General features: G+C 60.7%; 3 protein-coding genes across 4 annotated transcripts; 1 reads left to right on the top strand and 2 right to left on the bottom strand.

The window, feature by feature from the left end:
• Positions 1 to 2,502: 2,502 nt before the first annotated feature.
• On the bottom strand, positions 2,503 to 7,847 carry LOC117647436 (epidermal retinol dehydrogenase 2). The gene is made up of 9 exons (XM_034389178.1): positions 7,624 to 7,847; positions 7,418 to 7,548; positions 7,179 to 7,303; positions 6,997 to 7,107; positions 5,546 to 5,707; positions 5,326 to 5,408; positions 3,390 to 3,506; positions 3,130 to 3,290; positions 2,503 to 2,779 (listed from the first exon to the last, which is right to left on the bottom strand). Exons 1-8 carry the CDS (start codon positions 7,845 to 7,847, stop codon positions 3,203 to 3,205), a joined length of 1,041 nt encoding a protein of 346 aa, XP_034245069.1. The 3' UTR covers positions 2,503 to 2,779; positions 3,130 to 3,202.
• An 11,137-nt stretch (positions 7,848 to 18,984) lies between these two features.
• LOC117647213 lies at positions 18,985 to 21,147 on the top strand. The gene is made up of 3 exons (XM_034388853.1): positions 18,985 to 19,208; positions 19,305 to 19,480; positions 19,566 to 21,147. Exons 1-3 carry the CDS (start codon positions 19,064 to 19,066, stop codon positions 20,112 to 20,114), a joined length of 870 nt encoding a protein of 289 aa, XP_034244744.1. The 5' UTR covers positions 18,985 to 19,063; the 3' UTR covers positions 20,115 to 21,147.
• LOC117647212 (hydroxyacyl-coenzyme A dehydrogenase, mitochondrial-like) lies at positions 20,694 to 22,748 on the bottom strand. 2 transcript variants are annotated; one of them, XM_034388851.1, is made up of 8 exons: positions 22,588 to 22,748; positions 22,209 to 22,327; positions 22,007 to 22,123; positions 21,764 to 21,922; positions 21,552 to 21,689; positions 21,321 to 21,483; positions 21,135 to 21,251; positions 20,694 to 21,053 (listed from the first exon to the last, which is right to left on the bottom strand). In XM_034388851.1, exons 1-8 carry the CDS (start codon positions 22,592 to 22,594, stop codon positions 20,929 to 20,931), a joined length of 945 nt encoding a protein of 314 aa, XP_034244742.1. In that variant the 5' UTR covers positions 22,595 to 22,748; the 3' UTR covers positions 20,694 to 20,928. The 2 variants fall into 2 exon arrangements, with proteins under 2 accessions (XP_034244742.1, XP_034244743.1); XM_034388852.1 differs by having other exon boundaries at positions 22,209 to 22,450; positions 22,588 to 22,726.
• Positions 22,749 to 22,816: the final 68 nt, after the last annotated feature.

The following is a 22,816-nucleotide window of genomic DNA, read 5'->3' on the forward strand; positions in this document are numbered from 1 at the left end:
GCCACTATCCGTAAAATATCAACTTTCCGAAAATTTCAAAATTTTACATCCGCTCCAAGTTCCTTTTGTTTGGCGATGGCAATATACCTGCTCGAGGGTCGGAGCCAGGCATGTGGCCCCGCCTGCCCAGCCCAACCCAGCCCCATTCAGGCCAAACAAAAGGGATTTGGAGCGGATGTAAAATTTTGAAATTTTCGGAAAGTTGATATTTTACGGATAGTGGCGGAATCAGCTCGAAAAACTAGGAAGTTGCGTGTAAACGAGAAATTGCTAGGACAATTTTGACAATAAATCATTTAACAATTTTCATGGGTATAGAATTGATCAGCGCGCTTCGAAACGCATATTGGTACCAATGTTGAAAAACGTGTCATTTTAAGCCAGTTTCTGATGAACTTTTCTGCCTTGCCGCCGGCTGGCTCGGAATCGGCTGGGACCGCACCGCGCCTCTTCGCCGGAGCCAAAGGTGGCGTCCGCATAGCCATCCCAGACGTCGACAGCTACTTTCTTTGTCTGTGCCGTCTGTCACTGCAAGTGCGACGGAGACACTGCTAGAGCAGGTAGCGTGGATGCACCCCGGCAGCCAGGCAGGCGCGAGCCTCAGACGGCCGGGCGCATTACAATGGCAGTCTGGCAGTGCAGTGCAGGGCGGGCGGGGCGGGGGAGGTGTGGCGGGGGCACTTCGGGGGCCGGTCCCTTGATCAGGCCTGTTTGCCTGCCTCCAGCCTGCCTTCGCCACGCCAGTCGCCGAAAAGTCGCGTTTTTCGTCTCGGCGTTTCCCAAATTACGGCCACACCGTTCAAGATTTTGACTTGAAATTTGGAGAGGCGGCAGGGGACGAGTTGGACTACAACGCCGAGAAGCCCGATTTTCGATATCGTGCCCAGGAGCCGAGATACGGCGGTCTCCGTTTTTCGAGCCGATCACGCCAGTAGGCAAACAGGCAATGTCGGACCGGATTTGACCCGACCGGAGGCGGGCCTGGTCTATTAGCAGTCTCTCTACCAAGTTTGAAATTTTTTGGGCCAGCCGTTTGCGAGAAATCGCGATTTTCATTTCGGTCTGCATCGGCTCCCCGCGCGGAGGCACGGCCGGCGGCCGACCTGGAGACTCCTGTTAAGTCATCGACCTTCCTTTTCATCCTGTTTTCCTCTGTTTGGCTTTTATTTTTCGTGCGTGTATGTTTTCGGCCCCCTTAATTTTTTGGCAGGCGCAAATCAGCTGTGCCAATCCCAGAGAGGTGGGGGTGGGGGAAGGACAAAGGTGTGTGTGAAAGGGTCAGTAGAAGCAAGGTGCACTGTTTGGAAAACGTGTTTTGAAATTACTGTAAAATTGAAAGGGAAAAAGGACGGGAAATGAGGAGCTGGCATTGTTTGCTTTGACAAAGTGAAATGGATATTACCGACAACGCGGTAAGCAGGTATCAAATAACAAGGCGTCCGGCATCGAGTCATAAATCAAATTTTATTCCTTTGGGAACATGCAAACACTTCGACATTCGTCAGTAAATGAATAAATACGTTCTACTACAATAATACTGCTAAGATAAGATGACTACAACATCCCAGTTCTACAGAACTTTCTTACTTTTAATTTTAATTTCACAGCTTACCGACTACGACACCCGTTCGTTAGGAATCATTTTCAGTGCGGCGTGAATCATTTGCTAACATCGTTTGCTCTCCCCGTGTCCAGAGTCGGCCCCCAGCAGACGGATTCCGAGATTCGTTCTCGCCCTCCGTCTCTCTCGCACTCATGGGGCGCCGCGAATAGGTGCGAGAGAGACGGAGCGACGAGAACGACTCTGGGAATGAGTCCGCGGGGACGGCGCAGTGCAGCCAACACCCTGCTTCATTTTATTTCGCTAAAGCCCGGTGGCATGCCTGCCGCACAGTGGGCCAGAAGACCGGCGCTGGCGGCAAAAACTCCAGACGCGTTTTGAGCTCTAGAGTCGCTAAACAGGACTCGAACCGAGCGTGTGACCCCACCAGTGGATTGCTCTCCGAACGAGGAATCCATTGTTGGGGTCACACGTTCGACTCGAGTCCTGTTAAGCGACTCTGGAGTTTTGGCCGCCGCACCGGTCTTCTGGCCCACTGTGCGGCGGTCGCAGTGCCGCCAACTTCAAACCGTACCGGGCAATTGGCGGCACTCGGGCAAGGCGGGAGAGAGGGGGAGGGGGTAGCAGGGGCAGGAGGGGGGTTGCGTACAGGCTCAGAGGCGGTAGGCTCTCACGGCGTACGCGTAGTCCTAGAAATAAATTAGGGTGGAGGGGGACTGCGCCGGGGGGGCGGGGCGGGGCGGGGCGGGGTGAGGCGTACCGCGGTGGCGCGCTAGGAGCAGGGCAAGCAGGGCCTGTTGGGCTTGGCGCAGCTTGGCGCAGCTTGGCGCAGGAATAGCCACATAGCTACCCCCGCCCCCTCCCCCAAGGTGCAGTCGGATCTTCGGCCCACAGCCCCCGCCCCGCCCCCTCCGCTCCCCTCACCCACCCCCTCTGCCCTTTCCTGGTCGGACGCGGCACTCGCAAAAAGAGGGGCGAAAAGCTTTCTCGCGCGACAATGAGGCCGGGCCGACACCACACTGTGTGCAACAATGCGCGCGGCGAGCCACGGCGCCACGGCACTGCCAAATCGCGAGTCGAACAAAGCGGCCGCTGCGCGTTGCAAGGTTTGCGAGTGCAGGGCAGTGTAGGGGCGAAGACGGCGACGCGGCTCTCCAAGTCCTCCGGCAGTCTTTGGCTCCGGGCTCCGGGGACGGGCAGGGCAAGGGCAAGCGGGGCCTGCAATGGGAACGAATCGCAACGATCAGTCAGTCGGAGAGTGAGAAGAGTCGCCCGGGTCTCGGGTTCGACTCCCCGACGCGGCGCCCGCTTTGGGCAAGGGCGGCGAGGGGCTTCACCTCGGCCTGCCTCGGCCGGCGCGCACACTGTACAGGCGTACACAGCGCCGCGTGGGCCGGGGCCACGCCCCGCGGCGGTCCTTCCCCGCGCCGCTCCCCCGCCAAGGTCCTGGGGCCGTCCTGGGGCCGTCCTGCAGAACGAGCGGCCACTCCGTCTCTGTCGCACCTCGACGGCACACACCGTGAGTGCGAGGGAGACAGCGCGACGAGGGCACCGCGTCGTCAACTCACCTGCGGCCCTGAGGGCGACTCTCTGGGGGAGGGGGTTGCCTTGGTTCCCTGGGTTCCCTTCCCCGGGGCTCGCTCACAGCCGCGGCTTCATGCCCATCATGGCCTGCGGGCCCTGCATCATGCGGTACATGAGGGCCCAGCTCAGCTTGGACGGGAACAGGCTGGAAGCAGAGAGGGGGTGATCATGGGCGAAACAGAGCGGCGGCGCACAGTGGGCCAGAAGACCGGTGGAGGTAATCAGGAATCGAACCGAACGTTACCTCTTAAGCGGCAGCAGGTAGCGGATGGAGCCGGGCAGCGTGACCGTCACCTGGTTCGTCCTCACGGCGTCCACGATGTCGTCCGCGGCGCGCGCTGGCTCCAGCATGGGCATCAACCTGGGCGCAGCGCAGCGCAGCGCACAACAAAAATTGAGAAAAAAAATCTCATTCGACGAACGTTAATGAAAGCAGATGATCCATCGTGGTTCACAACTGCTGTGATAGCCGAGAGGTTAGAGACGTGGGATCGAGTTACCGCAGGCCGGCGTTCGAATACCAGCGTCACAAAAGTTTTTTCGACTTGCTATCCTAAGGGTGGTGGTTCGAGGCCATCAGAGCGGAGCCGTGTGCAACAGGCCCACATGACGGAGGTTCGACTCCTAACAAATATTTCCATTTAATTTTACTGCCTCACCCAGTGCGGTTGAAACCCGTAAACGTGAGCCCACTCCGAGCATGGGACGTGGTGGTCCAGGGAGTAGAGGCGTCGGTTCTCAGTGCTGGGGTCGGCGGTTCGACTCCCCCAACTTCTTGCGAAATTTTGACCGGGTCGGTCGAGTCCTGTTGCGTCAAGAACCCACCTCACGCCGATCCCTCATCATGGGCCGTGGTGGCCGAGAGCGTAAAGTCGTGTGATCCCGATAACGGGGTCTGGGGACCGAATCCCATCATTTCATTACATTTTTCGACCGCCTTCCTCCCAGTGCAACTCAAACCCGTCGTCCAACACGCTGCCAGACGTACAAGCGTGATAGCGTAGTGGTCAGAGTCACATTCACCTGGCCACTCCGCTGTGGGTGTCTAAAAAGCAATCCGCTTCGGCGGGTTGGCCTCGGCACTGGAGCGATGGCGTATTTGATCCATCAATCCAGACCACCCGGTGTGTGGTTGCGGGTGGTGCCTCCTTGACTTGTCGGGGAGGCGATGATAAGTCCTTTGAAGCTGGCCTAAAACGCTGTATGTTCGGTACGGGAGCGCCGGACAGTGGGGGTACCATGGGGTACACAACCAACCCTACGAAAACAAGAAGCTCCCACCAAACCTCTTCTCTGTCTGAGTCTCTCTCTGTCTCTCTGTCGTCTCACTCTACGTCCCGCCCCTCTAAGAGCTTCGTACTGGGTGCTCTCACCCAGCTGCCTGAGCTTTGGGGTCCTACTGGGTCCCCCGGCGAACGCTTAGAGTCGCTGACGGGATTAACCCCAGGTACCTGATAGCACCGGTTCCCATCCCGAACACCGAAGTAAAGCAGGAGGCCTCCCCATTAAGACTGGGGAGGGGGTGTAGAGTTCAATTTTTTTTCTTTTCCCTTTCAAATTTCTCAGTCAATACTCGTTCGGTTTCCTTATATGGGGTAGTATGCGGGCTCATTCCAAAGATAGCAATTAAAATTGTGTATGAAACAAAATATATAGACCCGAGCGAGGTGGCCGGTGTTGGTACTAGCCGTGCCGAGCTGTGGCCTGCACCGCCCGCCGCCGAGCCCGAGCTGGCCCGATCATCTGCTAATTAACAAGGGTTGGCGTTTGACTACAGCCGCTCTGTCGAGAGTCCCGTTTCCGACAGTGTAGGGATCCCGCTGGCGCCCCATTTGACGCTCGCCGCGTGCAGGCCGCGTGCTGCGGACTCATTCCGAGAGTCGTTTCCGTCGCTCCGTCTCTCCTCTCGCTCGTGGCGTCGGCCGTAGAGGTGGGAGAGAGACGGAGCGGCGAAATCGACTCTCGGAATGAGCGCGTTGCTTGGCCTGCTTGGCGCGGGTCGGGCTGGCGTCGGTTGGGCTGCCTGCCCGCGGGCGCAGCAGCGCGTCGTGTGCGCTGGGCTGCCTACCGTCCCGGCGGCCTCCTCGTCCTCCTGGCGCGCGCCACCGCAAGGACTGCAAGGTCCAATGGCTCCGGAGATTTGAACGCCTGGCGATGTGGCTGGCTGTGGGTGCACTCACCTGGGCTTCACTCCCGCGAACATGCCCGTGTCGATGAAGTACGGGCACACCAGCGTCGTGTGGATGCCGTCGTAGCCCTGCACCTGCAACATGGCGTCGGACATTCTGAACGAAGAGGATGAAATCGCCGCGAACCACAATGGGCTGTTCGGAATCCAGCTGCCGCCGGCTGCAGCGCGGGAAGGTTTCGTTTGGCTCTCGCGCTTTCGCGTTTTCGCACCTTGAGCTCGGTGAAGAGGCTTTCGTGGAAGCCGACGGTGGCGAACTTGGAGGCGGAGTAGTCGGTGCAGCGGTAGCAGCCCATGAGCCCCGTCACGCTGGACACGGTGACGATGTGGCCGCGGTTGGCGCGCATCATCTCGGGCAGGAAGGCCTTGGCGGTCTGCGGGACAGAGTCAGAGCAAACGTTGCACAATGGCCCACAACGCCATTGGGAACAACAGGGAAGGCGGGTAGTCCCCCAGTTCGCTGGCCAACTGGCGGTGGAAATTCTTTTTAGGGGTTCCGACGAAGGAGGACCCCTATTGCCCGGGACGGAAAAATTTTTTTCTTCCGCCGACGCCAATCTAAAAATGGTTTCCGCCAAATTATTCCTTATCGTAAAAAAATAAAAATTCCTGAAAATTTCGAAAATTTATCGTAAGAATTTAACGTAAACGACAAAAACATAAATTTGCAACAATGAAGCACCCTTATCCCTTCACATTTTCCAGAAACGTTTCAAAGACAAAATGTGCTACTCCCCAAAACTAAGCATCCTGACTCATCAAAGTGACAAAAAATCGTCTGTGTTCTAAGAAAATGGTTAAAACATGAAAAAAAGTCTCCATGGCAACGACACAGTGCCATCGTACCAACTGTCAAAATTTAAAGTCGCTGATAAAAAGAAATCGAAACGCCGTGAAATTCGAAAATGCCAATGCTAACGCATTGCACCGTGTCGCGACATTGGAACATCTTTGAAGTCTGTCAGTAAAAAGTTCGTAGCAGAAAAGACGCAATAAATTAATTTTCGGGGGTTGGCAACAATTTTGTCGGCGTCTGCGCCCTTTCGAAAATCGCGGGGCTGAAAAAACGAGTAGTCGCGCATTGAAACTGCCCCTCCATTGTTGCTGAGGTTGGATTGTTTGGCTTGCTTTTAAAGGTTGCGGTTCTCTTGTGATGTTTTCCTCAATTCTGTAATCAGCACGACGGTTGGTTTGACAAATTATATAAACTCGGAACGCAGATGACTTTCGTTTGGCGAACATGAGCACTGTAAGTCGCGAGATCGCGAGATGGCCTGAGATGGCCATTGTGTTAACTGAATCAGGTTTGGAATGTGAAAATACCAGTAGGATTCAAAGTTACGTAAACAACGGTAAAATTAACGTAATTAACGTTTAGACGACAGACTCCAAATTGATTTCCACAACCGGAACACCGTGCAATGCGATAGCATTGGAATTTTTTTCGCGTGCAGGCACTTTCTCTGTAGTTTTTCAGCGACGCAACGGCCGGGCGGAGTGCGGGGTGACTGGTGCATGCGTGACAGTTGGGCACGCCCCCCGTGCGGCGAGGGCCGCGAGGGCCGCGAGGCAGCGCGACAGAGACAGCGAGACGGCCGTCTAGCCGCAAGCAGCACCAAGCATTCACTTGCCGCCCGGCCTCGCAACGCGCCGCCAAGCTCACCCAGTAGTGCGCCAGGATGTTGACGTTGTACGTCGTCTCGATCTGGCGGTCCGTCAGGTGCATGAAGGTCCTGCCGAACGCCACCCCCGCGTTGTTCACCAGGATGTCGACCTGCAACGGGCTGCAGTGAGGTCGATGCGCAGACACGCGAGGGTGGCCGTCGACGTCGACGAGGTACTCACCGGGCCGACCTCCCTCTTGACCAGCGCCGCCGTCCGGTACACTGCCTGCCGGTCGGCCAGGTCCACGACGTAGCCTCGCGCCAGGCCGCCCGCCGCGCGCACCTGCCGCACCGTCTCCGCCACGCCTGTGGTCGGCAAGCACCATCAGCACGGCCAGATTAGTGATTCGTCGCTCTGTCTCCCTCGGGGACGGGGAGGACTCAATGATCCAGTCTGCAGACTGCGTGCAGTGCACTCACCGTCATCGTTGACGTCCCACGCGACGATGGTGGCGCCGAGCCGCGCGAACCGCGCCGCCAAGTGCCTGCCCAGGCCGCCGGCCGCGCCCGTCACCAGCACCACCTGGCCGTCGACGCTCTTCGACGTCAACCTGGCGGCGGAGGGAAGCAACATGAGTAACCTGGCTTTGGAAGTGGGCTTTCCTCCACGTTGCCACTTGGACTACCTCCTGGGCAGCAGCTCGAAGACGGCCGCCTCGAGCACGTAGTACACGGCCAGCACCAGCATGAGCACGGCGTCGGCCAGGGCGCTCAGCACCTCCACCACGGGCCGGGGCAGGGGCGGCACCAGGGCCGCGAGGCGCGCCGGCTTGGCGCTGCGCGCGTACGCCGACAAGCACTGCAGCACCACGGCTACGGAGTGCCGCGGGTGGGTGTGGGGGTGCGCCATGACGAGCTGACACCGCTGACACCACTGACACCGCTGCCACTGATACACTGACCGCGGAGTCCGCTAAACTGGGGTCATCGTTGCACCTGCCTGACGCACTGACACTCTCTCGCACTCTGTCAGGCCCTCACGAGGTGCCGCTGACACTGCCCGCTGACACTGGCTGCCAACGACTGACACGCCGCTGACACTCTGCTACGGCACTGACACTGGCGGCGACAGTACGGTCACTGCACTGCCTTCCAGCCTTCCAGCGTTCCAGGAGGCGCCTCACCGTCGCGAGCTCTCGGGCTGACTGCGGCCATGCCTGGAGGCTGCAGCGCACCGCGTACGGCGCAGCACGGCGCACTCGGAGGTGGAGAAAGGGGGAGGGGAGGGGCAAGAAGGGCACCCAGTGCCGGCGAAAGTGGCGTGTGCCCCGACCAGCACAACGTGCAAGAGAGAGAGAGAGACGGCGCGCGACCGGTGGACGCCGGGGACGGACGGGCTGACCGATAGCCGGTCAAGCTGTGCGCAGACAGAAGGACGGACAGACAGACTGATAGACAGTTTCGTTTGAAAAACGTTCTCATTGGGGGATTTTAAACTGCTGCATTTAAACGGCGCTGAGGCTCGGTCCATTGCATTTTGTTTCAGTCGAACATGCTGTTTTTTTTGTCTCTTGAGGAACAGGCGGACAGAGCGACTGACTGACAGACAGACAGATGAGGTGAAACGAATGGCGTGAAAAAGATTCTGCGAAAGATTGACAGACCCCGAGGAGGGGCATTACGACGACGGGCGCGTTCCGAGACTCGTCTCTGAGTTGAGTCTCTGAGTTGAGTCTCTGAGGTGACGCCGGCTGACGCTGCGGCTGCGGTTGGACCGGGCCGCTGGACCCACCCGGAAGAAGAAGAAGAAGAAGGAGAAGAAGAAGCAGAAGGGCCTTACCGGGAGAAAGGCACTTTAGCGCTTTCGGAGGGGGGAAGGGGGTGGGGGGACTTCCCCGCCGCCGAACGCGTTTTGTTTTTCGAAAGGTCGTTTCGTGTTTCACTCACAGCGCTGCAGATGCATAATGCAGCGGCGTACTCACACCTCACGCCTGGACCTCGTGTGACCCCCTGGACACCTGTGCGTGTCCTTGTGAGCGTGTGTGTGTGTGTGTGTGCGCGTGCGGTGTGTAGTGTTTAAATAACGCGGGGCAGAGTGGTGTGGCGGCGGGGAGGCCGATTGCGACTATAATTAAATAGTTGCAGCGGCTGAAATGCTGGAAGACTGAAAGGCTGGAAAGTGAGGGCGGGCCTTCGCTGCCTTCGGCTGGGCCCAGCCTCCCGGCTCGGAGTGAGTCTGCCTGCAGCCTCCCCGGGCCGTCCGCGGACGCCACGCAACGCCACGCAACGCCCCGCCATCTGCGGCGCCGCATTCGCCATTCTGCTCTAGCCTAGCGCGGCCTAGCGCCAACCGCCCGTTACAGTGTAGAGGCGCCGCGGCGCGCCGGGGGAGACGAGGCCGCCGTCCACGGTGCACCTCCAGGCCTTCGGGCCGGGCCTTCGGGCGCCTTCGGGCGCCTTCGGGCGCCTTCGGGCGCCTTCGGGCGCCTTCGGGCCATCGCCCTCCGCGCGCCTCCGCGCTGCTTCGCCCAGCGCGTGCAACAATTACGTGATGGCCGCATCGCGCGGACCATCTCGTGCTTGCATCTGTCTCTCTCAGAGCGCAGGGCTGAAATCCTGCTGCCAAAAGAACTGGCTGACTAAAGCTGTTAACAGAGAAATGCCCTAGGCAAAAAAAAAAATAGATGAGCGGAAGAAATGTTTTTCGCAGGAAAATGCTCTTGCGCGGATGAAATGCTTTTGGTGGAAAATGCTCTGTGCTGGAAGAAATGCTCTTAGCAGAAAAATGCTTTTGGCAGGCCTTGAGACTCCTCTTCGAGGCGCACCAAGCCGCCAGCCTGGCCGTCCTGGTCGCGTATGCCCCCACACCGCACGCCGCACGGCGCTCAGCGCGCACTTTCCGGTACGCTGCATGGTAGAATACCGCCTGCACTATTCGCTTACGCTATTCCTCCTCCGCTTTCTCCGCTAGTGTGCCGGCCCATGCCGTGCTGTGCTGTGCCGTGCCGTGCCCCCTCCACTGGTAGCGACGAAGGCCCTGCCTAGAAAGAGACTTACAGTACAAACAATACCGTATGCGGCTACACAAAAACCGTATGCGGCTACACAAAAACCGTATGCGGCTACACAAAAACCGTATGCGGCTACACAAAAACCGTATGCGGCTACACAAAAACCGTATGTGGCTACACAAAAACCGTATGCGGCTACACAAAAACCGTATGCGGCTACACAAAAACCGTATGCGGCTACACAAAAACCGTATGCGGCTACACAAAAACCGTATGCGGCTACACAAAAACCGTATGCGGCTACACAAAAACCGTATGCGGCTACACAAAAACCGTATGCGGCTACACAAAAACCGTATGCGGCTACACAAAAACCGTATGCGGCTACACAAAAACCGTATGCGGCTACACAAAAACCGTATGCGGCTACACAAAAACCGTATGCGGCTACACAAAAACCGTATACGACAAACCTTAAGCCGTGAACAATTTCTTAAAAAATGACGACAGCGGCAAGGTAGGCCACCGTCTCCACACCTGTGCGTTGCGGATCAACGCGGTGGCCTACCTCACAGGCGCTCCACCCCGCTAGCTGTGCTCCTTATCTGCTCTCATCCACGCCTACGGGCTGTCAGAGGCAAACACAAGAATTAGCGCAATCGTACTTTTCTCGTGTGGTCACCACGCTGTGGCCGGGCCACAAACAAGGGAGCCCAATTTGTATGGCTATGGTGGCTTTGGCTGAAGGTAGGGACTGGTTGGCGGCCTGTGCGTTGGGTTGCCTGCACTGTCGGCGCGGTGCGCTCGCCGCCGGCCGCGCGCCCGCCGGTCCGCGGCGGTGGTTGTGCTCCACGAAGTCGCGTGAGGTGAGTCCGCTGTGAAGCGGCTGTGAAACAATGGGCATGTCCTGCAGGGTCGCGGGTCGCTTGGAAGACACTTGCTACTGGAAGTCGCGTTTTTCTGTCTGTCTGTCTGTTTGGCGGTGTGCCGCCCACGCCCGAAGGGCGTCTTGCTGACTTGTTTTTCCCGAGGCGCCAGACTGATGCTCGTCGCCTCGCCTGGCCTGGCCGGCCGGGGCCGGGGGAGCCGATGACCGACCGTGACAGCATGGGCAGCGCGGGCAGCGCCGTCGGGGAGCCTCTGGGATGAGCCAGATGAGCGCAGATGAGCCGTCACTGTCGAGGGTTGGCGGCGGGGAGGGGGGGGGGAGGGGGCGGGGGGGCGCCGGCCAGCCCAGCGGCCATGTGGCTCTCTTGACCCCCCACAGGTCCTCCTGCGGCACGGCGGCACGGCCCCTCGAAAAAAGGCTCAAGTCCACGCAGATGATGTTATTCGCCTCCAAGCCAGCTGTGCTCATGCTGCGACTTTAGATTGTGGGAGGGTGGGGAGGGGCCCCGCCCTCCGCCCCGCCCTCCGCCCCGCCCTCCGCCCCGCCCCGCCGCGCCCTCTGCCGCCGCGGCGGTGGCCACTACATGCGCGGGGAGCCGCCACTCCTAGTAGTAGAGACCCTGCAGCCGGTTGCTCCAGCGAGAAGCCCCCAAGAAGGTGAGTGGAGAGATTGGACCTCGCGGTTCCAACCCACTGTGTGTCGTCCACGGGGGCTCAGGGCAGACTCCGCATCGTCAAACTTCGCGTTAATTTATTTTCATTCCTCTTGCGAATGTGTTGTTGGTGCGATTCGCCCCGACGCTTGATTAACCCGTTTTCTGGGTGACTCGTTTGTTATCGTTTCGGCGACTTCGCTCGATCGCTCGGAAAGGAAACAAAGTACCGGCCGTGCGAGTGAGATGGAGATAGTCGCTGTGTGCTGTATCGCGTGTGTTGCGTTTCGTCGCTCCGCGCGTGGCTCGCCGTTCGCTGTTTTGGGCCCCTTGCGATGATAGGCGAGCCAGCCAGGGTTCCGGCTGTGCTTTCGCTACTCGCTCCAAGGCTCTCGCGAATCCGCTCCAGGGTTCGTTTGCGGAAAACTTCGCGCCCGCACTCCCAGTGCTCTGACGCAACGACGGTCTGCTTGCGCAACCAGCGGCATCACCTTCGCGATTTTCGTTCATCCAATGTGTTCAAATCGGCGAATGGTTGGGCGACGTCGCCCAACGGTCTTCGGGAGCCGAGCGCACGAGACTCTTTCTCTCCGAATCAGCTAGTCCGAAGTTCAACGCCATCCACCGCCATCGTTGTTATGAAGATGGGGCCTACGTTTCCCCCAGGCAAAAGTATTCTTTTCTTTTTGGCCCTTCTCTCTCTCTCTCCTTCCGTTTGGCCGTTAAAATTTTACCACTGTAGGGGCGGCCATTCGGGCATTTTGGCCGTGCTGGTGGATGGCGGGATGGCGGCACGTGGTCGACGACCCTCCGCGCCGCACTGCTCCCGTCGCTCTGTCTCTCTCGCTCCCTTACGGGACGCACGGGACGCCCCGTGAGTGTGAGAGAGACAGAGCGACGGCAGCAGTGCGGCGGCTGCGCTCGCGGCGCCTCGCTCTCCCTGCAGGCCGTGATGGCCCACAGCGGCGAGTCGTCTTCGTCGCGCTGCCCCTCTCGCACTCATGCGGCGTCGCGTGTAGGTGCGAGAGAGACGGAGCGCCGAAAGAGACTCTCGGAATGGGTCCGCCGCAGCGCGCCTCAAAGGCGACACTGTCACTCAGATTTAATTGGTGCCTCAAAGGGCCGCGAGCTGCAGCGGTCCCATTCCCAACGGCGCTTTCGACGCTCTAGTGTCTTCTCTCTCGCTCGCGCCCCTGCGGGCCCCGCGGGACGCTGCTCCATGAGTGCGAGGGAGACCGGGCCTTCTAGTGGCGCAGGGCTCTGATTGAGTCGCGACTCGGTGCGGGTCCTCCGTCCTCAGCGGCCGCCCTTGAGGTCCTCACGCCTCACGCCTCACGCCTTGATGTGTCCGACGGCGCGACAGCGACAGCGCTGCCTCCGTCTGCCATACATACTAATTTCTCATCCTCCCGGCCCTCCCCTTTTCCCGCGGTACTTGGAGTACTCACACTTGACGGGGGCAATTGGTTGATGGAAGTCATTGCGAGTTGACGACACCCGCGGCCTCCGTGGCCTCCGTGGCCACACAGCAACAGGGCCATTAGCGTACACATGCACTGTACGTTGTGCATCGGGCCCGTCGGGCCACACAGCAACAGGGGCATCCGCATGCACACATCAGCATGCACTGGCCGTGCGGCGCTCTCCAGGGTGGTCCAGAAAGCGCACCCTGCAGACGCAGACTGACTCGTTTCCGTCGCGCTGTCTCGCTCGCACCTGTACGGGACGCCCCGTGAGTGCGAGAGAGACAGAGCGACCGCGTGATTCACTGTCTGTGTTGGCAGCGCCATGCTGTGCCGCGTGCTCCTGGTGGCCACCCTGCTGTGCTGCGGCGCGAGGGGCGCCCGTGACGTCACGTGAGTACCCTTCTCTCTCGAACCCGGGCCCAGCAGAGACTCAATCGTCGCTCTGTCCCTCTCGCACTCACGGGGCTCTGCGGGAGGGTGCGAGAGAGACAGAGCGAGCGAGTGGCCCGGCTTGCAGGCACGAGGACCTGCGCTCCGCCATCCTGGCGCTGGCGCACATCACCAAGGAGTCGGCGGACAAGCTGGCGGGCCACGACCGGCGCGAGCAGCAGGTGGCGGAGCACCTCAAGAGGTCCCTCAACGGGGTGGACCGGCGCCTCAACGCCGTGGACGAGCCGCTGCGGCAGCTGCAGAGCCGCTTCGCCGACATGGAGAACACCGTCAAGGACGTGAGTGTCGCCCTCGCCGACCCCGCACCAACCCCCATCCCTCGCGCACGCCATGGTGCTCAAATGTAAAGTTCACAGACACACACATATAGGCACACACAGGCACACGTACACACTCACGCACTCACACAGTCGGACGCTGCACCCGTTTTACTGCCGCCCGGTCGGGTATTTTGGCCCCCGGTATGCCTTTGCGGTGCGCTGCAGTGCGTTGACTGTTGACGCCGCCGCGCCGCGCTGTGCGATGGCTGCGACGTGGAGGCGTTCGTTCGTTGTCCACGGTCAGGGCAGTGACTCGCGCCAAGGGCGGTCGCGCGGCCCCTCACTCTCCGACACGAGTCCGCTTATCTCGGCACCACGAGGCCCCCGCAGCCCCGCCGCCCCGCCTTGTGGCGGCCTGCAAGGACGCCCCCCCCCCTCCGCCAATACCACCTCGGCCTTGATCCATTCTTATCTCCTTATTTTGTTCCGCAGCTGGAGAAGAGGTCCACGTCCGCGGTGGAGCGGCAGGCCGGCGCGCTGGCCGGCATCCAGAAGACCCTGCAGGAGCTGGCCTTCCACCCGGGCGTGGGCGGCGGCCCGGGCCCCGGCGAGGCCGTGGCCGTGGTCCCCGTGGGGCAGGCCCTCGGCGAGGAGATCCTGGCCGCCGTGCAGCGCCTGGAGCAGCGCACCGCCACGGTAGGGCTTCAACCAAGGCGTCAACATCGAGCCCAGGATTCGACCTTTGTCGCCCGGAGTGTGGCACTCGTCAGCCACGCCTCGCGACGTCGCCGGGCCGCGTGTGTGTCTATGCCGCGGCATGCCGTTGGGAAGGGCGGCTGCTACACTGCCTGGCCGGGCGGTCCCTGTTGCGCCGCCGCGAGGCGCCCCACAGGGGGCCCTCCACCGGGGGCGCGGCGCTAGGTAACGCCAGGTAGCCCCGCTAATTGGGTGGGGCCCTCACCGGTGTCACACCTCCCGTTTGCGTCGCCAGGGGCCCAGCGCCGCGAGGAGGTAGCCACCACGCCGTCACGCCGCGGCCTAAGGGTGGCGCCCCGCCCCGCCCCGCCCCGCCCCGCACTGCCACCCCCGAAGGTGGCGGTGGGGTGCGCGTCGGCAGTGGCGTGGCCGAGCCGGGGGTGGCCGCGGCGCCGAGCGGACTGTAGCGTTGTTGAAACGCCGCCGGCGACTTCCCTCCCATAACCTCGCCGCTGCACCAAGCTGACGGAACGGCGACGGCCGTGAGGTGTGGTCCCTCTCGTCTGGAAACTCCGGTGCCCTCCGAGGGAGGGGGAGGGGGGACCCACCGCGACTTCCGCGAGCCGCTTCAATTCACGAAAGGGGTGCCCCCGGTGCGCGCCGTGGCCCCCCGTGTTCCGCCGTGCCCCGCCGGGGGAGGCGGGGCGGCGTGTACGTGTACAGTAGAATCTGGCGTATTCTCCATTTTGGCGACCAGGCGCCCAGACAGTGGGGCGGGTGGCTCCGTTCGTTTCGCGGCTGGCCGGGAGATGGCGCCAGCGGGGCGGCGGGGGCGTGTCGTGCCGAGTGTCGTAAGGGTGTCGTGCGGTGTCGGCGAGTGCAAGGGAAGACCACGACCGGGTAGAGCACCGGGATCTCACTTCGGAACGGAGACCCTCCGCGTTGTAATCTGGCCGAAGAGGAGCGCGCGGGAATTTCGGCTACCTGCTCCCTGCCGGGTGCGATGACCAGACTCGAACCCCAGGGCTTTGACTTGGAAGTCCTCTACCTTTCGGTGCGATCCACCCCCCACTGTAAGCTGCAAACCAACGCGTCAGTCCGCGCGTTAGAAACAAAGCTGCTGGACTTTCGGGTCCGCCGTGAGAACGTGCTCGCGAGGTGGAGTGACTCTCGCCTCTCTCTCCACCTCTCCCTTCGCGGTGGCCGGCGACCGCCCTTTCGAATTCGGCCAGAGCGCCGTGCTTCCTGGAACTCCAGTCGTGCGGGATGTGGGGCGCCGGGTTCTTCCCTCTTCCCTGCTCCAGTGTGCTCGGTGGGTGGGTGCCGCTCGCTCCCACAGTCGCTGATCGATGCGGGCCGCGCCCTGGCGGCCCGGCGGCCCGGCCCGGTGGCGCCCTCTGCCGGGGGGTGGCGGAAGCGGCGAAGCGGCGAACGGGGAAGCAGCGCTAGCGGCTCAGGGGGAGGCGGCGCCACCGCCTTGCGACCCGCGGCCCGCCAGACTCACTCCGAGAGTCGCTTCCGTCGCTCTGTCTCTCTCGCACCTTTACGGAGCGCCCTATGAGGGCGAGAGAGACAGAGCGACGATGACGACTCTCGGGATCAGTCCGCGGCGCCTCGCGCTGTCATTGGCCGCCCGCCGGACTCGGCAGCCAATCGCGACGCTCCGAGGACGAGGGCCTTTAACCGCACGGTGAACGACTGTGAAAGCTCTCGCCGTCTTTCGACGACGATTTCCCTATTTCAACGACGGCCAGCCGGAAAAACACGGGGCAAAGCGGGAAACCGTTCGGCGTCGCCGAGCCCCGCCCCCCGCGGTTGGCGAATGCGCGGCGGGGGTGGTGCGGGGGTGGCCGCCCCCGGCGCCTCGCGGAGTCGCAGCAGGCGGAGCAGGCCACCTCCTTGTCCCGCATAAGCGCCGGGCACTTCTTCCACCAAACGGCCCGTTTGGGAATGTTTGCAGCACGTTGAACCGGCAGCCGGCGCCGCGCAGGGCAGCACCCTGGCAGCACAGGGCCGAAGGGAAGATCGGGAAGGCACCAGCCTGCGTGCCGCGTGCCGGCCTTGTGTTAGCGCGGGGGGTGCGTCACGGCGACGCGTTTCGAGCTCCAAAGTCACTGAATGGGACTCGAACCGAACGTGTGACCCCACCAATGGATTGCTCTCCGAACGAGGAATCCATTGGTGGGGTCACACGCTCGCTTCGAGTCCTGTTTAGCGACTCTGGAGCTCAAAACGCGTCGAGAGTTTTGGCCGCATGCGCCGGCCTTCTGGTCCACTATGAGGCCCTGGCCTGGCGCGCAAATAGTGGACTGGACGGGCTTTGCCGCTTCGCGACGACGCTCTCGCGTGACGCCACACCCTCGTGGATTGGCGGCCCGGCTCGCCGGCCAGCCCAATCAATGCACCATCCCTCACGCCAGCGCAGCCAGCGCGCGTTCCACTTGTGAATGGCGACGGCGGGGCAATGCGGCAATGCGCGGGGCAATGGCGGCGCCACCTCCTGGCGCCACTGCCGCCCTGGTGGCCACAAGAGCCGCTAGGCCCTTTTCTAAGGGAGCGCGCTGTGTCCTCGTATCGACCGAAGGACCGCGCCGCGCCGCGCCACGCCGCAGCGCGGCACTCGCGACCCCACGGCACGGCACGCCACGGCACGGACGCGCGACGCCGCGGCACCACCGAAGGGACGAAGGGATGTGCACAGCGAGGGCGCGGGAACTTGAACGGGGAGGTTCGTCGGGCACTGAAACGCCCGAGTCGCCGGAGTCGGTACAAGCGGCAGCTTGAGCTGGACTTTCCTTCATTTGTCATTCTTGTCGGTTCGGGCAGTTTAGTCTAGCCAAAGAACGCTAAACCACGCCCTTCCATTCATATCCCGTTCTCCACCGCGGTGCGCGAAGGGAAGTCCAGGCCCTGGACCACAAGGTTTGCACAAGGTTTAGACTCCTTCAAGGCCTGGACTCCAGGGCGTTCCGCGCGGCCGGCCACCTCGTCCGGATCGTCCGCGTCGTCGTCGTCCACCTCCTGCAGCGCGGCGGCGCCTGGTGGAGGGTCAGGGCGCGGCTCAGGCTGGCGGGGGCGGAGGCGTGGCCGCGGGTATTGATCCTCCCTCGGCCCGTCCGCCCCGGCCGTCCAGCCTCCTCCAAGGCGGGGCCGCAGCTTCTTCCCGGCCCGGACATCCGCCCCTCCCTCCCACTGGCTCCCACTGGCTCACTCTCCGCCGCGGGGCGGCGCGGGGCGGCGCGGGGCGCCTCTAGCCTCCACCGCCGCGCCGGCGCCGCGTCTACCTCCCGCGGCCGCTGCGTGCCTGTCCGGCCTGAGGACGCCAGAGGCCCCCGTTCAAGGCGACCAGTGAGGTAGGTCCGGGCTGCGCGCTGTGCGCGGCCTGCGCGGCGCGGCGCGGCGCCACTGCCGGGCGGGCCGGCCGGACGGGGCTCGGGGCTCGGGGCTCGGGGCCCCAGCCCGGCCGCGGGCCGCGGGTGGGGCCACGCGGCGCACCGGCGCGGCAGGGCTAGGGGCGCCACCTGGCGGCGTCGCCGCCTAGCTTTGGCCGCGCACCGGCGCCACCGCGAGGCGCGGCCGCGGGGCACCTCCTGCGGCTTGCTGCGGCCCGGGCAGCGCCATCCGCGAAAGGCCCACCGCGAGCGGCAGGGGGCAACCCTAGCGGGAAGGGAAGGGGAACCCCTACCGCGCGGTCCGCCGCCCCGCCGGCCTCGCCGCCTCGACAAGACGAGAGGGCCGCGAGGGACACCTTTCGGCTTCGGACGCCTGCGAGGTAGGCAGGCAGCGGCCGTGCAGCACACCCGTGCGTCGGCGCGGCCTACCTGCCAGGCGCTCCAGGCGCTCCAGGCGAGCCCCCGACAGGCGGGCCGCCCGCCACACTGCCGCGCGTTGCGGCCGTTGGGTTGCCTACCTGCCAGGCGCTCGCACGGACGCAGACTAGCGCATCGGGGCTTTTCGCGCGCGCGCGTGGAAGGCGTGGAAGATCACACACTCAGTGATTAGCCGTGTGGGACGGAAATAGGCAATAGGCAATGGGCAGTGTCCCAGACCACCGGGAGGCTCGACGCGCTCGACGCCATTGGATTGGACGCCGCGTGCATCGACCTTCCCTTCCACGCTTCCACCCTCGGGGCGGGTCGGGGAGGGTCGGCCGAGGGTGGTGGCACGCGGCACGCTCGCGGCTCGCCGCCGCACGCCGGCGCGGCGCCTGTAGGGGTGACGGCGCCGCGGCGTCCACCTCCTCGCCCTTCTTGTGCTCCTGGCGAAACCAATTTCAGTTACGCCTCCTGGATCCGGCTTCCGATCGAAGTGTCGATACTTGATGGATGGGCGTCGCCGCGTCGCTCAGCCCTTCGGGCCCTTCGGTTCGCACGCTCACCTGCCGCCCCTCCCCCTCCCCCCACCGCCCCGTCCGCCCCCTCCCCGCCTCCCTAAAGGCCCTCCCTCGGCGCGTTTAGGTTCCCGCCAGCACTGTGTTCACTGTGTTCTCTGTGCGCAGGCGGCGCGCGAGGCGGTGGACGCGGCGTTCCAGCGGCGCCACAACGAGACCCTGCGCGCGGCCCAGCAGCTGGCCGAGGAAGTGGCGGCCGGCTTGACGGCGCGCCTCACCGCCGCGCTGTCGGAGCAGCTCGCGCAGCGACTGGCGGCCGGCGACACGGCCGCGGCGCTGGCCTCCTCCCTGTCCTCCACCCTGGCCGACGGCATGGCCGCCACCGTGGTGGACCGCCTCGGACAGCGCCTGGAGCAGCAGGACCAGCAGAGGGCCGCGGACCTCAAGGCCTCGGCCCAGGAGTCCAAGGACGAGCTGCTGGAGTCCGTCAGCGACATCATCACCTCGAGCAACAGAGGTATGCGTGTGACACCAGGGGCGGATCCAGAGCCGGCCTGAGGGGAGGGCAAAGTAGCATCCACCAACTCCACCTACTCCACGGCTCGGTTGGCAGGCTTGGTGGCCGACGTGGCCAAGTCGTACGAGGCCGTGACCAAGGAGCTCGGGGCGCTGGTCGGCGTGGAGCGCGTGCTCATCCAGACGGGCGACAACGTCCTGGACGCCAAGCGGCGCATCGAATATGGCGTGCACCAGATCCTGCACGAGGTCGGCGCCCTCGTCAAGGAGCAGGTACGTTTCTTTCCTCTCCAGATTGCATTCTTTGTTTAACTGGCTGTTCCCATTCCCACTGATAATCCGTGTTTCGCCGCCGCAGTCGAAAGACCTGAACGAGACGCTCAACATGCGCTTCGACGTCATCTCCGCCGACATCCTGTCGCACCAGACGGAGAACCTCGGCAACCTGAGCACCAAGATCGAGACGGAGATCTCGCAGGTGTGGCGGCAGATCGGCATCATGTACGAGCAGCTGACGGCCTCCAAGAGCATGCTGGACCGGCTGCAGCAGCAGACGGAGATCTACGTCAACGGCAGCCTGCAGACCATGGACGGCATGGAGGGCAAGGTGGGCCAGATCACGGGCAGGATGGGCGAGGTGGACGAGAACCTCAACTACCTGCTGGGCCGCCTGTCGCTCGTCACGCAGGAGTTCAACCAGATCAAGTCGGGCCTGGCGTCCGCCCTGGACAGCATCCGCAAGAGCTTCCTGGAGCTGCAGGGCCAGGTGACGCAGGTCACGGACCTGGGCCCCGGCCCCAACCCCATCCCCGAGGAGCCCCCGTCCCCCGCCATCATGGTCCGCGCCAGGACGCCACCGCGGCCCGGTAGCGCCGCCGGCGACACGGGCTCCGACAACCAGGTCTAGCCCGAGTCCGCCACCGACATGGAGCCGCGTCGGCGGCTACCTAGGCCTAACAGTGCAGGCGCCAGCTTGGGCGTCCGATGCTCCGTCCGGAGCTGCTAGCCTGCAGTCTCATTCCGAGAGTCGTTTCCGTCGCTCTGTCTCTCTCGCTCCTACACGGCACGCCCCATAAGTGCGAGAGAGACAGAGCGACGAAAGCGCCTCTCGGAATGAGTCTGCTGGTGGCTCCGGACACCGCCACTGCCGTGGACAATGCTCGCGTGCGCAACAAGCCTTAAGCGGGAGCGACACCGGCAGGCCGACAAGGCCCTCAAGCCAGTGGGGACCACTTCTCCCATGCTGGCCGATTTAATTGCGTGGTGCATGCGATGCAAGTGTTGGAGCAGAAAAAGTTTCCATTTAGATTTCGCTATCATTTCATTCATTCTTAGTTGTGTGTGTGTGAGTTGCTTTTTTTTTTTTTACTCCAATTTAACTTTTTATTAATTGTAAAATGAAGTTGAACACCAAGTTCCTCCCACTTCACCCAACATTTCCACCCATGTGCGATGAAAGGGTACTTCTTGATAGAAAAACTCAAAATACGTGTACTATGAAAATGATTTATTGTAGTTATCGCGAAGTACAAAAGAAAAAACAAGTGGATCAGAAAAATAGCTCAATAAAAAATACAAGATTTAATACATTCAACAATGATATCACATGTTCCAGTCTGGCAATGAGTAAAACATTAAAAAATTGAACAAACACTCAAAATTTCATGGTTTTGGTCCTTTGCAGGACGGCCACATTTAAAAGCATCAATTTCAAATCACATCTACTTCTTCTTGTATGAATAAAATCCTTCCCCAGTCTTCATTCCAAGTTTGCCCTCTGAGACAAGTTTGTTCAGTGTATCCAGGGGGTTGAAAAGGGGGTTCTCCGGCATCTTCTCATGCCAACCTGTGAGCAAAAATTTTGTTGCATTAATTGACACTTTCAGTAACATTTAACTCTAAGTTAATAAAAGATCAACAAATTTACCATCAAGAATGAATTTAGTTGTGTCATGGCCTACATAGTCTGCCAATTCAATAGGGCCCATGGGGTGTCCAGCTCCCAGCTTCATGGCAGTGTCAATGTCTCTTGGGCTTGCATCTCCTACAACAGAAGCGTCACATTTACTACCTGAATAAAGAGAAACCTCGACTTACTTGATTGAACACATACCTCGCTCAAGCATGCGGACAGCTTCAGCAAGCATTGGAACCAAGAGGCGGTTCACAACGAATCCGGGAGTGTCTTTGCAGGTGATGCAAGTTTTTCCAACCTCCTGACCCCACTCCATCATTTTCTTGAAAGTGTCATCAGAAGTATCGTTTGTGCGGACCACCTGCATAAATCATAAATGTAACAAAATGGCCTTGAGAGCTTAAGAGTTTGACAGCACAAATAATATACCTCCAGCAACTTCATGACAGGGACAGGATTAAAGAAGTGGAGGCCACCAAATCGGTCCTTGCGCTGGCATTGAGACGCAATTTCCGTGATGGACAGGGATGAAGTATTTGATGCAAAAATGGTGTGCTTAGGAGCCACCTATAAGATAAAAACAAACATTCAATTAGTGAGTAATCAAATATCTTATAAATAGCGAACTAAAAGTAACTTACTGCATCCAAAGTGGCGAAAAGCTTCTGTTTGATGGCCATGTTCTCCACAATAGCTTCGACAACTAAATCAGTGTTCTTCACAGCTTCAGAGGCATCAGTAGCCCCAGAAATACGACTCATTGTCTGCTCCACAAACTTATCTCCTTCAGCTGGTTTCTCCTAAAATAACAAACGAATCATAAAATTGTTACCGTAAGGAGGTACAAGAAGTACAAACAAGACGGGACTCAAAGGATTAATTACCTTATAAACCTTCTTCGCAACTCGCTTCAAGCTTTCATGGATGCGTGAATTAGCTCCTTCCAACAACTTGTCGTTGGTCTCCACAAGACAAACCTTCTGGCCTGCCGCTGCCGAAACCTGTGACACAAAGGCATTTATCAGTTGACGACACAGCTCACAAATGACGCAGAACAAGTATACAACGTTTTGACCCAAATCTCACCTGGGCAATGCCAGAACCCATCAAACCTCCCCCAATCACCGTCACATGTTTGATGGCACCGGCCATGGCTCGGGAGGAGCTGAAGTTCCTTTTCAACACTTGGCTCACAGATGCCATGGCTGAAAACAAGGAGGCACAAACGAGCGGTCAAACGCAGCAAGGAGTGATTCCAGAGTGTCTGCCGGCCGGCGGTTGCTTATGACGGGCCAAGATAACCCAGCAGCATCAAGTGACCAGAAGAACTGCACACAGAGTCCAAAGGTGCTGTTGTCAAAGGTCAGATTTTGACAGCGCTGCCTCTGCCACTGACACGCTGACACCGGCAAGGCAGAACGCTGACTCGGGACAAAGGCCGGGGAAAGTCACACGAGGTTCTCACCTGTCATTGACACTTGTCAGATTAAAAACTCTCAATGACCAGTTTACGACTTCACTCCTTTCCTCCTCTCTTCCTTCCTCCTTCCTTCCCCTTTCCCCTCGGCCGCTCCATGTGGCAGAGTCGGATCGGTTGATGTAGTGATCAGGCTGCAGCGCCCGAGAGAAAGCGTGACCTCGACTTTCTGAAGAGTAAACTCTTGACAACACACACTGGAAACACAAATGTTCAC

The sequence above is a fragment of the Thrips palmi genome, unplaced genomic scaffold (assembly GCF_012932325.1).
Source record: "Thrips palmi isolate BJ-2018 unplaced genomic scaffold, TpBJ-2018v1 HiC_scaffold_2, whole genome shotgun sequence".
Taxonomy (NCBI): Eukaryota; Metazoa; Arthropoda; class Insecta; order Thysanoptera; family Thripidae; genus Thrips; species Thrips palmi.

What these genes read in the sequence shown, in the direction of transcription:
- LOC117647436 (XM_034389178.1), bottom strand. Translation starts at nt 7,847, where the DNA reads ATGGCGCACCCCCACACCCACCCGCGGCACTCCGTAGCCGTGGTGCTG. An exon ending in GTGGGACGTCAACGATGACG is followed by an intron (nt 7,304 to 7,417) that starts GTGAGTGCACTG and finishes TGCCGACCACAG; the next exon opens with GCGTGGCGGAGACGGTGCGG. An exon ending in TCAAGAGGGAGGTCGGCCCG is followed by an intron (nt 7,108 to 7,178) that starts GTGAGTACCTCG and finishes AGCCCGTTGCAG; the next exon opens with GTCGACATCCTGGTGAACAA.
- LOC117647213 (XM_034388853.1), top strand. Translation starts at nt 19,064, where the DNA reads ATGGCCGCCACCGTGGTGGACCGCCTCGGACAGCGCCTGGAGCAGCAG. An exon ending in CATCACCTCGAGCAACAGAG is followed by an intron (nt 19,209 to 19,304) that starts GTATGCGTGTGA and finishes CTCGGTTGGCAG; the next exon opens with GCTTGGTGGCCGACGTGGCC. An exon ending in GCGCCCTCGTCAAGGAGCAG is followed by an intron (nt 19,481 to 19,565) that starts GTACGTTTCTTT and finishes TCGCCGCCGCAG; the next exon opens with TCGAAAGACCTGAACGAGAC.
- LOC117647212 (XM_034388851.1), bottom strand. An exon ending in TGGGTTCTGGCATTGCCCAG is followed by an intron (nt 22,124 to 22,208) that starts GTGAGATTTGGG and finishes TTTGTGTCACAG; the next exon opens with GTTTCGGCAGCGGCAGGCCA. An exon ending in CTGTCATGAAGTTGCTGGAG is followed by an intron (nt 21,484 to 21,551) that starts GTATATTATTTG and finishes TGATTTATGCAG; the next exon opens with GTGGTCCGCACAAACGATAC.